Here is a 15,079-nt window from a genome sequence, read left to right as displayed (position 1 = left end):
TTTTTCAAGAGAGTAACTAGCTGGTCAATAAAATAACTAGTTAATAGAGTAATAGAATACGTGTAAAATATGTGTTATCTCTTGAAAATTTTGACACAAATGGCGTTTCTTTGCTATTAAGTTTTGTCTGTGAGTGTACTTTTCAGCCTCGATTTATAAATCAAAATAAACTTTTAAATATGTTCCATTCACATCTTCCCGTGACTGTTTAAAATTATATTTCTCAATAAAATAAGTACCTATCATCCCATTTGAAGTTACGCCACTGGCCACTTTCGGTGGTCACGGTCCGAAGGTATCTACTCACTCCAATTTCAATTGTCTGTTTTATATTATGCGCAGACCATCTAATTCTAATACTTGTAACTGATAAGATTGAAAGATAAACGTCCACTGATAAGAAAAATATGTATGGCTAAAATACTGACAGACAACCCCTAATGCTCTTAACAAAAATCGCAAACTGTATGCAATCGTGATGGAATCTTGAATTATGGCAGGCAATATTACCCTCGAACATGTTTTTCTATAGTCCATTATCAATTACCTATTTGGACTTTGCATCCAATGGTATCATGCGTGTTTAATGTTAGTGTTACAATTCCAATACAATTTCGAATATTTCATGGAAATTAAAACCTTCGCTATCAAGAATATAGAAAGCGTACAGCACAAAAATACATTTGTAACGGACGTAGCGAGAGAGGTGGGTTCGTCCAGAGAATTCGTGTCGATTTTTTCAAACAATTAGTATTATTTTAAGGATTTTATATAAAACATGAAAATAATCGAATTGAATTGTGTTTGAAACTCGAAGTACTCGAAGATATATTTTGAAGGTATGTTAACCTCACACTTTTGTCAAGGTTAGGCTATTAACGATGAGCATTTAAAATTGTTTAATGAGTTAGTTGAAAACGTGTAAAATTAACAATAGGTACTCGAATTCATTATCGCTTACATACGGTTGTATTTTTATGTAGATACAGTTATATATAGTTGGTGTAGTGTAATGTATGTTCTATTTATTACAGGTTTTAGCAAGACAACAGGCAGCCAAACATGGATTTTTCGAAATTAAAACAGTCAAGACTATTTCATTTATGTTTTGCCATTACATTTTTTACATCGGGCGTGATTGTGAACCTAGTCCAGTGTCTGTTTTATCTTGTGTTAAGGCCATTTAATAAAAGACTCTATAGGAAGTTAAACTGGTATTTTTGCTTTACAATATATTCACGTAAGTACAGATAATTTAAATTTTAACATATCTTAACTTTCTGATACAGAATTAGTTTTTCTGGGAGATTGGTGGTCCGGTTCTCGTATAAAGTTTTATATTGATAGAGAAGAATTTGATAGATATTATGGTAAAGAACATGCCTATTGTGTAATGAATCACAGTTATGAAATTGACTGGTTAGTCGGGTGGATGATTTGTGATAGAATTCATCTCTTAGGGGTAAGTACAAGTGTTTACATGTAAATTACTAAATAGATATTTTTTTAGAATTGTAAAGCATATGCCAAAAAAGTTATACAATATGTCCCTGTGTTGGGATGGGGGTGGAAGTGTGCAGAATTTGTTTTTCTTGAAAGATCATTTGAAAAAGACAAGAGAGTGATAAGTTCACAAATCACTGAACTATCGGAACATCCAGATCCAATATGGGTAAGTTATCTATTGTTGGTTTTCTTAAAAGTTTTTGATTTATTATATTTAGTGGTTATTTACTTTAATAGCTTATCAGAGGTAAAATCAATAGGTTCATTTGTATGATAACAACATGCTATAAAAAGCTGTGATTGTTATCAATGACAATAACATTATTTGCTTTACTATTTGGGTGTTTATCTTTTAAATATTGACATTCGTGTTTTATCTAGTAATAGTCACATTAAAATCCCATCACTCTTCAAGTGTTGTGTTCAAGTACATCAGAACTAAAACCAAGTAAATTTTATATTTATAATTGTAAGCATTTTTGTGTGTCAGTACCACGGTGGTAGAAGTAAGGTGTGGAAACCTCATTCATAACTTTCCTCAAAATCATTGGTAGAAAACACAAATCGCGTGGTTTGGATTATATGTCATTATCTGTCCACACCGCAGCGACGTCTGGAGAGATCAGTTGAAATTAAGTAATAGAAAACTGTATTAAATCTTTGACATTTATGCCAATGTCATTTATTACCCAATCACAAATGTCGAATCATCTACCAATCACACGATTCACACCAAAGACCAACCACAAACCGTAGTGCTGTGATTTATTTTCCCTCCAACGAATCTGTCACTTATTTCATTCATAAATACACGGACAAGTTGAAATGTTAATACATAGATGGACATACTGTGCTGCATACTATTTCGTAGTAAATAAGCCTACTGGGATGCGTGTTTTATTCAACAAATTGGAGCGGCTTGTTTCCACACCTTACTTCTACCACCGTGGTCAGTACAAATAGCATGTATCATAGACTTTCACCCAATGTTTCAAAGATTTGTTCAAGCAATGAGTCCATAGTATTTAACTGCAAACAAAATGTGTTTTTTTTTAGGTTTGTAATATTGACTAAAATCAATATTTTTTACGTTAAAGATATCAACAGATGGTGAAAAAATAATTCAATCTTAGTAGAGCCACAATATATTTTTGTTTTATTATAACTTCCTGTCAACTTTAAACACTGAATCATTTACGTTACTTCATTGTATTCTTGTTTGAATCTCCTTTTATTGACAGTCTATGGTGTGTACAAGATAAAAAAATATGATTCAGTTATATTGATTAAAATGGGCTGTAGTACACAGTACACATAGGTAACAATGAAATTTACTTGTTTCAAAATTTTATGCGTAAGGAACAATTAAGCATTGTTAATTGAAATTGATTACACTAAAGCTATCTTTGCTATATCCAGTCTTGAAAAAACGCACAAGAGAAACATAAAAGTAAATTAACAAAAGTCATGCCTTATGCATAATTACACATAAGAAATAAATGTAAAATTTTTCATTTAAAGTTTCTAAAAGAATTTCCATGCTTGATTGACGCATTAAATGTATGCATATTTAAAATTGCGAAAAGATAATAATTTATCTCTACCAACAAACTTTAATGCCAATGCAGTAATAATAAACACAAGGTTGCTGCGTGCAGTTAGTGAATAAAAATGAGTTTTTTTTATTCAATAAAATGTAAAATTTTGTTGACTTGAATTCAAAATTGTTTTCATTTGCTTTTGTTTGAGTAATTCAATATCATGGTTAAATACCGAGTGACTGTCTCAACCAACCACCACGTTCGTTAGGCGTGCTCACGTCAAAATTGACAATTGTGCACTGACGTATTAGCATGGATGCCAGTAATGCAGACAAAAAAAATTGCTTCAATTATTAATAATCACCCGGTATTTTTATTATTTGTCCTTTGTAATTAACGTACTTGGCACACACTTTGTTTTTATCTGTTTTAAAGACTTATTTTGATATGAGAGGAGTAAATTGAAATACGTTTAAGAGTTTTTTAAGTATTTTTCACCATAATCCTGTCATTATTATTTGTCACAGTGGACACTAATTTTTCAAATTTTACGATACCTGCTATACTTAAAATTTTATAATGAAACTACCGGGTGAAATGATTGAAACAAATTTTTGGATTGGCAATTCTGAAGTAGCAATGTTAGCATGTCAGTTCACAGTTGTAAATTTTGACATGAGCAGGCCTAAAAACCGGTAAAAAGGGGGCAACTACTGAATTGGTGCCCAAAATTTGAATTTGACATTGGGTATGCCATCATAAAATTTTAATGATGTTGCCAACCTAACAAAAAATCAAAAACATTAAAGCTTGGTTGTGTCTTTTATTTGATACAAACCCTGTAATTTTTTTATTTTTGATGACAGGTCCTTTGTTCTTTGAACAAATTTGTCTCGTAATAGAACATATATTTGTTGGTAAATACATTCTTCAATGTTTTCTTTCAGTAACACCGAAAATGAAATCAACTGTATATTTTTTAAATGGAACACCCAGTATATTTTTAAATAAATGAATCGTTTTGCATTTTACCGCTAAAAATATTCTAAAATTAATAATAAACTAGAAAAAATTGGTCGAAAGTTGTTTCGACAGAACTTCCCTCGCACCTAAAGTACAATGAAACATATCCAGCATTTTCGAGTTGAGTTTTTACTTTGCACAATTTTGTGATGACGTCATTAACATTTTTGCAAAGACACGTGTATTTGTTAAAATAATACTAATTTTGGTAAATGACTGAACAATATTAAGAATTATCATTGGAATGAAGAGGGGGTGAGTGGGCGGGGCTAGTGGTTGCTTATAAAAGATTCTGTAGGAAAAAATTAAATTTAGCCCCGCCCACCTACCCGTTTTCTCATTTTTTTTTCTTCAGAAATAACAAATAAATGTTATAGCAAATAAGTAGTATAACAAAAAAATTACGATTAACGCTTTTTTTAACAGCCTACGTTCTATTAGTTCCTATTCTCACTTTACAAAAGAACATATAATTATTCACCCCACCCACTCCGCCCCCATTTCAGTGATTCATTTTGTCTAGTCCGAGTGAAAGGTGGATCTCAATTGAAGAAAGATAAAATCGTTAGAATGAGAACCGCGTGTGTGGGCGGGGCTTGCACTTGCTAACATGAAACTGATTGTGACAAACGACGTACCCTCTAAGAAAATAGAGGGCGGGTGGGGGATCTAGTAGGGGCAAGTGGTACGAAATGGGACGTAAAAAAACTTTTCTTCATAATTTTGGCAAATTTAGATTTTTTCAAATCATATATTGTTTTACTGTTAGGTAAACGGTGTCGGGTAATGTAATCAACCCCCAAAACTTAAAAAACAAATTTTTTAACGTAAAAAAAAAGTTATACCACTATGTACCATTTGTCCCATAATAAACCACCGGGTGGTATACAGTGGGAAACGACAGTGTATATACTGGGACTATTCAAACGCAACTCATTATGAACAAATCTACTCACACAAAAAGTTTATAAGAATAATATATATTTTTAGTAATGTACAAGGAACATATAAGTTACAAAAGGTTGTATTGACTAAGATCTAAATTGAACGAAAGTTGTCGGATCGAACTCTGCGTCGCACCGGACACAAATGGTTTGGGCAATTTTAGAATTATGTTTTCCTTGTCAACGAAGTCTTCGTCATCTTTGTCAGGAAAAACAAATTTAGAACCAAGTAATTTTTTTTTAAATCTTACTTCAAACTCCTCATTTCGTATTGCCTTTACTTGTCCAACGTAGTGCCGAACAGTCTTTTTTGTAGCATATTTAACCAAAATGTAATCTTCTACCAAAACTTCATCTAAATTGTTATTGAAATCTTCTTCTTCTGTAAAACTCTCCATGTCTGTAGAATCATTCGCAAACTCCTATTCATTCACGTCTTCAGAATCTGAACTTTCCTCAAATACCTTCTTCTTTACCTTATTAGGTTGCAACTTCTTCGTTTGTTTTAATAATCTTATTCGATGTTCCTCTTCAATTTTCTTTTTAACTGGTGTATCAGTTAAAATAATTGTTGACTGCGCTTTCTTTCTGCCTTTTCTTGTATTCTTTCTAGTAACTTTCCCAACTTGTCGTTGGGCAGATGATGCTAGTATTTTAGGGGGTCTGTGTACAGTTGTAATACCTGTTTCATCACAATTGAAGATTTGTGTTGGTTGAAAATTAAATTTGCCCAACACTTCCCGTAAATTGGTAAAAAATTGCCCAATATTATGTTTATTGAAACTAGTCGCTCTACTCAAACTAGTCGCCTCTGGAGTACGAAGTGCAAGATCGGGATTTCGTTTTCGAAAACAGTGAGCCCATTCCACTCCAGCCATTTTATTTTTTTCCCATGATTGTGGCACATTTTTTCCATTTGCTACGGCAAATCTATAGGCCAATTCCCGAGTTGATTTGAGTGTCAAACCCTCAAACCATAGCACATTTGCGCAGCTTCAATCAAATATTGTCTTAGAAGAGTTTCTTCCTCCGTAGTAAAAACGCATTTCAAACCATGTTCTCGGGAAAAATTAAATCTCTCCTTGTCTTCATCTTCCAAACTTTTATATTTCGTAATTTTCCTATGAAGAGCAGATTTACTAACTTCACACTGGTCTGCTGCTTGTCGTATAGTCATATTTCTTGAAATACCTCATGGACGGCATTACGTATTTTCTCTCTGCTTTCTCGTAGACGCAATTGACTTTCGAGAAACCTTTTTGCCATACTTCTCCTTGGATATTTGGGCATATTGGACTCCTACCAACATTTTTTTTTTCAGAGTTATATATGATACAACGCTTAAGTTAAGTATAATTGTCCCACTATATACCAGACTGTCCCAGTAAATACCGTCATGCATAAATGAAAATCAGGTACGATTTTATTAAAGTGATAGGGCTCTTATGAATTGCAACACATGCACTAGCTTAGATTCATGTTTTTGAAGTTATGGCGAAAAATTGCAAGAATTTCATGTATATTGAACAAAAATACGCCCATCAACATGTTTCTCGTAACCACACACAGAACAGTTCTTACCGAAATCAGTTGGTGTATTACAAAAATACTTTTAAATGGCAACCACTGCGTTATCACCCACGTTTACTAGGATGTTGTAGAACTGAATCTTAAAATTCTAGTTGCACTGCTTCGATTAAATTTTGTGTTATACAAGAAATCTCACTATGTACCGCGTCCCACTATGTACCACTTGCCCCTACTTGTTAAGATAAGATTGATGTTGGTAAATGACATATCCTTCAAGAAAAAAAAAGGGTGGGTGGGCGGGGCTAAAACTTGTTAAGATAGGTCTAAAGAATATCAAGAGTAATCACTGGGACGAAGAAGGGGTGCTTGCTCATAAAACTAGCGAAAGCTAAATTTAGCTCCGCCCACCTCCTTTCTCCATTTCAGTGACTTATTTTATTTAGTGTAAAATGGAAATTGAAAAACAACAGTATTGTATTCGCAAAATTTTCTGGGAAAATGAGGTTAGTCGTTCCAAATTTAATCAATAAAATAAATCGACTCATTCATTAATTTTTTGAGCCACCTGTATAAGCAAATCTAAAAAAAATATGAATGCAATGATAAATTACAAGTGTGGAATGATCATATCTTGCACATTTTAGATAGGATTTTTCACCAAAATTTTGAGATGACGTAATACATTTTTTGGGGGTGATAAACAGATACATTTTGATTAAAAAGTTACCACGCTTACAATAACTTCAAAACGTCTGCAAGATTTCAAGGTATTCGGTTTTGCAGTTCTTGATTTAATCAATAAAATAAATTGACTCAGTCATTAATTTTTTTGGTACACCCCGTATAAGCAAATCAAAAAAAAAATAATGCAGTTATAAATCACAAGTATAGACTCATCATACTTTGCACATTTAAGACAGGATTGATTTTTGGAGGGGATAAGTAGATATATTTTGAAAAAAAATGTGTTATGCTTGTCATAACTTTAAAGCATCTACAAGATTTCAAAGCATTCGGTTTTGCAGATTCAAAATTAAATTGCAAAATGTTGTTTTATAATTTTGATTTTTTATCCAAAAATCCGGACGTTTCCGGCAAAATCCCCTAATCTCTATGTGTAGGATATAGTTATAATAAAATATCAAAAGAGTGTGATTTTAATGATAAATTTGAAAATATTTTGAAACATTCTAATTGAATACGGAATATAATTTAAAAATTAATTTAATTAATTTATTTGTTTTTGGTAAGACGTGTTTTTTTTCTCATCTACTATTTTTATTTCTATTTTTATTTTCATTTTATAATATTTAGGTCTGTAATTTATTTCATTTCTTTTTATTTGATTCTGGTGTCGAAGTTAAACAAAATATCTAGTCGATATCGTCTAATCTGAGTTCTTTAAAGTCTGCGTATTTACTTGTTATACTTTCCCTGTTAATGGATTGCTCCGTTGGGAAATTATCTTTAATAATAATAATAATAATAATAAAAACCCGACACGGAGTCATTAAATTTAAAGAAAACTAATTTTTTAACCAACAATGATAAAGCTCCAAAAATATGAACAATATTTTTGTAACAAATCTCAAACACGTCAATCACTTTTTTTCAAGCAACTAGAATACAATTAAATAGATAGTTTTTGACTCATTTTACTAAATAACTTTTTAATTATTGATTTTAGAATATTGGTTGTATATTTTGTAGTAAAAAAAGCAAACCTTGCATTTACAAAAAAAAATATATACTGAGTGTTTCGTTTGAAAAGAATGAATCAGACAGATATTTTAAAATGATATAAATCTGATCAATATCAATATAGGTTTATTTTTAAAAATAAAAATGTTATGTTAGAGGTTGTATCAAATAAAAGAAGACACCCTGCATATTGTATATTCACTTTTATGATTCAGAAATATTTTTTGATGAGAAAATTTATAAGATTTTTGAAGCGAATTTATTAAAAACTCATTTTGTCACACAAGTGACCTAAATTCCTGTTATTACGCGGAAAAAGTGTTCAAACAAATGGTACAAACACCAAGTGAAAAACAAAAGCTAGTTTCATTTCCAGTTCAGTTTTGTGAACGTCTTTTTTTTAGATTTTCTCGTGTACAGTTTATTTGCTACATACGTGGTATTTTAAAAACGACTTGATCATTTAGTTGAAACAGAAAGAAACCTTGTTTAAAGGTAAAGTGTTTCTTCCTTTGCGTCTGTTACCTGATTCTGTTTTTTTATAAATAACATTAAAGGTCTTTTATTAAATTCTGATTCATTATTCAGTGTGTATTCAGTGGAGTATCTTGTGTCTCTAGGGAGGGGGTATATGACTCTGTATTCATGGTTTCTATACGTCGGTCCTCTTCCCCTACTGAGTGCGTAATTCCATGAGTTGGTCCCAGGCCCCATCAAAAAAGATGTTACGACTGAGGTATTTTTGTAGTGGATGCGCTCCAATTACTTATAACTTTTTTAAAGCACAACCACTCTCACAAATTTTAATAATTCACGCTCTAGTACTACTTACTTCTTTGACTCTATAATCCGACTGTCTTCAGCTGGAATCCGTTATCATATTGATTTGTTTTTGATAATAATAATAATATTAACTGTCGTGAAGCATACGCATTGCATGCTCCTTCACCTGTAATTATTTAATAATCCACCTTTATTTTTATTTTAAGTTATAGAAATTATCACAAAAAAAATCGCAGAAACAATTTTTATTATTCAGGAAACTGGATTCGCTTTAATAAAGTGTACTTTAGGGCACGGATTGATCATTTTTTTCTTTATTGCTAAAGTTTAGGTTTTAATTTCTCTAAACATAATTTTTTTTAGACTTCTACATTTTTTTATTTAATCTTCACATAAACAATTACTATTTCGAAAAATCACCAGTTCTTATAGAGAGAAACTTGTAGAAGTCTTATCAGTATATCTTTTCTTTTTCATAAATATCGTCTAAAAGTGTTTCTACAATTCTTGTCCAAATACTTAATCATTGTTAACAAGTCTTTTTCCACGCTATACTCGTACTAATGAGGTAGTATAGAAATTCATTGAAAAGTTCTTTCGACTTGGTTATATTGAGCTTATATTCTTTTCTAGTGAAATTAATAAAAACTTTCCCAAATTTTCGTTAACTAGCGTCTTTCAACACAAATTTCTTCGCTGATCTAATCTTATAAGATTACATTCCCCTATTTTTAACTTTGAGTTTTGCTTTTAATTTTTTCTGTTTACTGAAGTAACTAATTATTTGTTAATTAGTTGTCACAATTGTTTGCCGGTTTGATGTCCTCTGTTAGGAGATGTTTTGTTTGCTTAAAGTCTGAACGCTTAAATAATAATTTAATTATAATTTGACGATCCATCAAAAATCCGAAAAAAAAACGTTGCAGCATAAAAAAAATGCTTTTCGTGGTAACATCGACGCTGTATACATGCCTCATTTCTGCAATGTATAAATTAAACTTTCCCCTTCAAGTTCAAAACTGTGGCGTTTACAGAATTACAATATCTCTATCCGTTTTCATGATATAAGGCCACCGAGTTTTAACTGAGACCACTGTTTATAAGGCATTTCAGCGAAAAATCCAAAAACAAGTCAGTTTTAATTTTAAGGGGGGGGGGGCACATTTTAATGTCAGATATCACCTTGTTATGTTGCTTCATTGACCCCGGTAGCTCCCCACCCGATAATTTCAAATGGCAAGTGGGGTCGAGTGACCCCTCATTTGAATATTTTGATGCTTTGTAGGATTACATACATTATTTTGAAATTTATTTATCATTGGATTTGTTCAAAATATCGATAACTTTTTAGTCTTTAAAAAATAAAATAAATAAATAAAAAAACTTAACTGCGACTTGTAACGCTGTTGTGTATATTGAAGATGTGAAAACAATATTATTGACTTGTTATTTATTTTGCACAAACTTAGTTTTGGTATTCTGATTTTCATACGATAAAATTAAAGGAATCAAGGAAACTATTCTTTTCTGACTCTTGGTACCCGACCCGACTTCTTCTTCTGTTTTCCTATTTTAGAATTCACAGGTGATCTTCACCTTAACTGAAGCCGAAATTCGTTGTCCATTTTTTTCGCAGTTTGTCTGCAACTTCAAACTTACTTTGTTACTCCATTCTTCTACTCTGATTTGATTATTGGCACAACTGTTTTCCTCTGATCATGGTACTTAATGATAATATTTTAAATACGACAATCGGAGATAAATTGTTAACTTTTCGTCGATCAAAGATGCTAAAAACTTCACTTGAAAACTGAGGTCTAAAAATTAAAAATAGCTAGTTTGCTTCTAGAGATTCACCTTTAACGGGCCCCTATCAATTATATGTAAACATTCACCATTACGATACTTGTAGAAGAAGGTCATTTCGGTATATAAGTTGCGTTCAATTAGTTTCGCGTTTGGAGTTGGCTGTTTATTATGCAGTTTACGCCCTTTGTCAATTTAAAGTCGACTGAAAAGTTAATACGGTCAAGACATATTCAGAACGTACAGCCAACATCAAACGTAGAATTACTTAAACACCCATAGTTTTGTTTTATTAATATTTAATTTATATTCTAGCTGCTACTCTTCCCAGAAGGCACAAGGTTTACTCCAACCAAGCACAAAATCTCTCTAGAATTCGCTCGCCAAAAAAATTTGCCAGAATTGAAGCACCACCTTCTTCCAAGAACCAAAGGCTTCATTGCCAGTTTGCCGTCGATGAAAGGCAAAATTCCAGCATTGCTAGACATCGAAATCTGTTTTGATGAAAAAGAGACGAACAAACCTACAATAACGGATCTCTTATTTGGCAAACCTGTAACTGCTCATATGTATATGAGGCGCATACCGTTAGAAGAGTTGCCTGATACTGAACACGAACAAGAAGAATTTCTCAGGGAGATGTTTATTAGGAAAGATAAGCTAAAAGATAGTTTTCTTAAAACAGGAGATTTTTTTGCAACTTCGGGTGTTCCTAGGGTAGAACCGTTTGAGATTGAACGTAGAATAAATAGTTTAATAAATATTGCCGTTTGGGTCGTCCTGATATGTTGCCCAATGGTATACTATTTAATTAGACTGCTTTTCAGTGGAGAACTGTTATACTTTTCCATTGGCGCTAGCATTATAGGAGCTTGTAAGTATTGGCTTGTTTGTTTGAATTCCACGAGTACAAAGTTTATTTTCAGTTTATTTGTTATTAAATAAAACAATTGGAATGTCCGAGATTGGGAAAGGTTCGTCCTATGGTACAAATACTCCAAAGAAAAACGCATAAGTAGTGCTTCAGGTATTATTTTTAAATGTAAGACATTGCGTTGTTTGTGCCAAGCTGTTAGGCATTTAAAATTAACTACTAAATCGTTCAATTTTTAAAAATGAAACTACAACTAGCGTTAAACGCAACAGTACAAGAGATTGTTAAGGATTAGTCAGCTGCAGAAATAAAACGACTCATTTGTTTTATATTCTATTCACAAACATTGTAACAATAGAAGATTAATGTTCTAAATTATTAGAATTTTTTTATGTATATTTGTTAATGTTATATAAATAGAAAAAATTAATACTGCTTTTACTGTAGTTCTGTCCACCTTGTCCTCCATGTCTCCAATCTTATATCCATAACTTAAGAATTAAACATAGCAAGGAAAAATTACACTCCAATAACAACTACATGGCTTTTTAAGTAAATGATCAATACAACTACATACCTCACAAATTGAGCATGTACTTGTCAGTTAATTCGGTTTTATCCATATAATATAAATGCTTACATTTGGGAGCATAAGGTAAGCCGTACTATTTATATGGCTCAGTTTATGACGGTAAAGTCATTTTACTTAATCTAAGCATGAAGTCCAATAAGTGCATCTGTACTTTTATTTCCACCACATTTTTCGTTACGTAAAAGCCTGGTACACCAGCTTGTTCCAGAACTTGTTGTTGGTCAGCAACCTGTAAATTAAATAAAAAATAATATTTTTAAATGATTACATAAACTCATTTGGGGAGGAGGGTGGGGAACGAGATAATATTTGAAGGGGTTTATTATTATATATAAGGGTCTTATTTTTCTTATTTAGTGCAAAATAAATCCTCTGGAATAGATAGTATATTTTTAATTTTTTTTCCAAAAATCTGGATATCTAAGGTAAAAACTCAACACGGATTCATAAACCACAAATGCAGGAGGATCTTGTTTCATAAAATTTAAATAATATTCACTATTGTACATTTTGGAGATGACATCATCTCATGATTGGTGGAAATGATTACCCAATTTTTGGGCGTTTACACGATATTCCTAACATACATAAAAAATTTGACATCGATGCAGCGGTTTCCGAGTATATCCGTCTAATAAAAATTGACAGGGACTGCAGACAGACGGAAATCTGAAAACAGCGATTTGTCGAATGGACCCTATTACAATAGTTCCTTAGCTGACGCTCAACTAATAAGTCACAGAAGGCTCAACACAAAAAGACTGAGCGTGTACTTCCTCCAAATTCTCGGTACAAATGATTAGTAATACGGGTCTGATTATAAATTATTTCTCAATGAATAAGATAAGATAAACTAAATTAAGAAAAAAAGTATTTTTCAAGAACCAGAGTTTAAATCTGCCGCCATAGACCGCTCGGCCAATCTAACTACATCTAAAGCATAAATTTGAAGGTTCAAAAACAAACAAAATGTTATTTTTCGAAACAATTACATAGGTACTTGTAATTGGATATGGCGTCAAATGATAAGAAAACACACTTTTCCTACAATGTTCGTGACACTTAAGTGAAGCGATTGTTGTTACTTAGCAACAGAAGTGAAAGAGAGGCAGAAACTGAGAGATAGGGAGATGTGAGAGTTTAATGCAACATCACTTGTTTCAATCTCTTTGAATGCATAATTAACGGTCAGTTTAAAGAGGCTGATCAAAAAGTTTTCAGATTAGAGTTGGCCATAGAAATATCTGTCATGTCTTTGATTAAACTGTAAAAATCATGCATAAACTTTTCCAAGTTTAAGTTTTTTATATTACAGTTTAATCAAAGACATGACAAATATTTCCATGGCTAACTCTAATCGGTCACGTGGTACTTTAACGCCACATTAAAAGTTTAATCGCAATCAAATATTTAATTGAGCTTGTGTGAACCGGGTCTAAGAGTTTTAAGGCGGAAAATATAATAAGATTAAAATATACCCCATCTTCGGTTAAGTGCACGGCTAGAGTTAACCTGAGACATACGTATTTGGTTCAATGTTTATCATTTAATTTAAAATACCAACTTAAATCTAAAGTTCTATATCACAGATTAATGATCCACACACAAATTTGAGGTAATACGTTGTTTTATGATTGGTAGAAATAATTAAAGTGCCGATTTCTGAACAGTAATTTCGTATTTTTGTTTCAGACTTTTGTAATATTAAATAATTATATAATTTCACACATAATTTGAAAAACATGCAATTTTTTTAACAACTGGAGAGCGCAGGTTCAAATCCCGCACCTAACAATTTGTTTTCTTTATTTTCTTGTATTAATGTTAAAGAAATAGTAATGAATGTACAATCACACCTTTATTACCGCCAATTTGTATTCAGAATTTAAAGGAAATATACACTCAATATTTTTATTTTAAACCGTTTGCGACTTAACTTTTTATAGTGTAATCTAAATTTGGTTTCAGTACCTAATTAATTTCAATTTTTTTCATCATAAAAACAGAAATATTAGCTCACGGGAAAAACATAATTTAAGTCATGACTTTTTAACTCGTTTTAAAACGGTACTTACTCAGTTTACATAACAACATATAAAAGTCCTTAGATCGTTATAAAAGAATTTCAATATATTCGTTTTCGAACACTTCTTCTACCTTCCCTCGCTTTGAGCAAAACTTAAACGTTTTTCCGAATTTTATATACTCTCATCAAATTGTCTTCAAACTGCCTTAGTCACGTCAAATGGCATTAAAAATAGTCATTTGATCTTTTACTTCTCGCGCGTAAGGTATAGAGGTATTGTAATAGGGTTCATTTGACAAATAGCTACTTTAATGGTTTCTCAATGTGTCATAGCTTCTAGATTATGGAAAAGTTGGTCGCCCGTTTCTAGATGGAAAATAGACCATCAATTGCTGTGAAATTTTAAATGATTTTGAAGCATGTAAATGATAAAATGCTAACCCAAATTTGTCACCCCTATTCAAACATGATGACTTTATGTATTCAAAATTTTGTTAAATAAATGTCTGCTACAAAATTTTCTTTGAAATGCAACATGATATGTGCCTAAAAAATACATTAGTTTAATCAGTTGTGCTCCAAACGTTTTGTGTAGGTAAACTCTGGTAGATTATTGAATATTAATATTAATGGGAAAGAAAAATGTATAATTCTGCATAACAATCACTTCACTGGAATGTCACAAACACATTGTATTTTCTTATCATTTGAAATGATATCTAATCAAAAGTACTTATCTTAACTTAAATCATT

General features: G+C 31.7%; 2 protein-coding genes across 6 annotated transcripts in view; one reads left to right on the top strand and one right to left on the bottom strand.

Moving 5' to 3' along the window:
• The first annotated feature begins 418 nt into the window (after nucleotides 1-418).
• Nucleotides 419-12,138, top strand: LOC135122672 (1-acyl-sn-glycerol-3-phosphate acyltransferase gamma-like). 5 transcript variants are annotated; one of them, XM_064047023.1, is made up of 7 exons: nucleotides 419-706; nucleotides 764-839; nucleotides 1,035-1,240; nucleotides 1,290-1,462; nucleotides 1,511-1,672; nucleotides 11,150-11,708; nucleotides 11,761-12,138. In XM_064047023.1, the coding sequence occupies exons 3-7, from the start codon at nucleotides 1,063-1,065 to the stop codon at nucleotides 11,847-11,849; spliced, it is 1,161 nt and encodes a 386-aa protein (XP_063903093.1). In that variant the 5' UTR covers nucleotides 419-706; nucleotides 764-839; nucleotides 1,035-1,062; the 3' UTR covers nucleotides 11,850-12,138. The 5 variants fall into 5 exon arrangements, with proteins under 5 accessions (XP_063903093.1, XP_063903092.1, XP_063903094.1 ...); XM_064047022.1 differs by having other exon boundaries at nucleotides 419-839; XM_064047024.1 differs by lacking the exons at nucleotides 419-706; nucleotides 764-839 and adding an exon at nucleotides 852-937.
• LOC135122677 (gonadal protein gdl) overlaps nucleotides 12,029-15,079 on the bottom strand; it is a 23,627-nt gene continuing 20,576 nt past the window's right edge. The window contains exon 4 of the mRNA XM_064047031.1: nucleotides 12,029-12,529. Coding sequence (XP_063903101.1) covers nucleotides 12,392-12,529 — 138 coding nt within the window. The 3' untranslated portion in view covers nucleotides 12,029-12,391. The remainder of the gene's footprint in view (nucleotides 12,530-15,079) is intronic.

This window comes from Zophobas morio, unplaced genomic scaffold, assembly GCF_036711695.1.
Source record: "Zophobas morio isolate AGI-343-1 ecotype UQ-CSIRO unplaced genomic scaffold, CSIRO_AGI_Zmor_V1 ptg000005l, whole genome shotgun sequence".
Taxonomy (NCBI): Eukaryota; Metazoa; Arthropoda; class Insecta; order Coleoptera; family Tenebrionidae; genus Zophobas; species Zophobas morio.
This window is presented reverse-complemented; position numbering and strand designations above follow the sequence as displayed.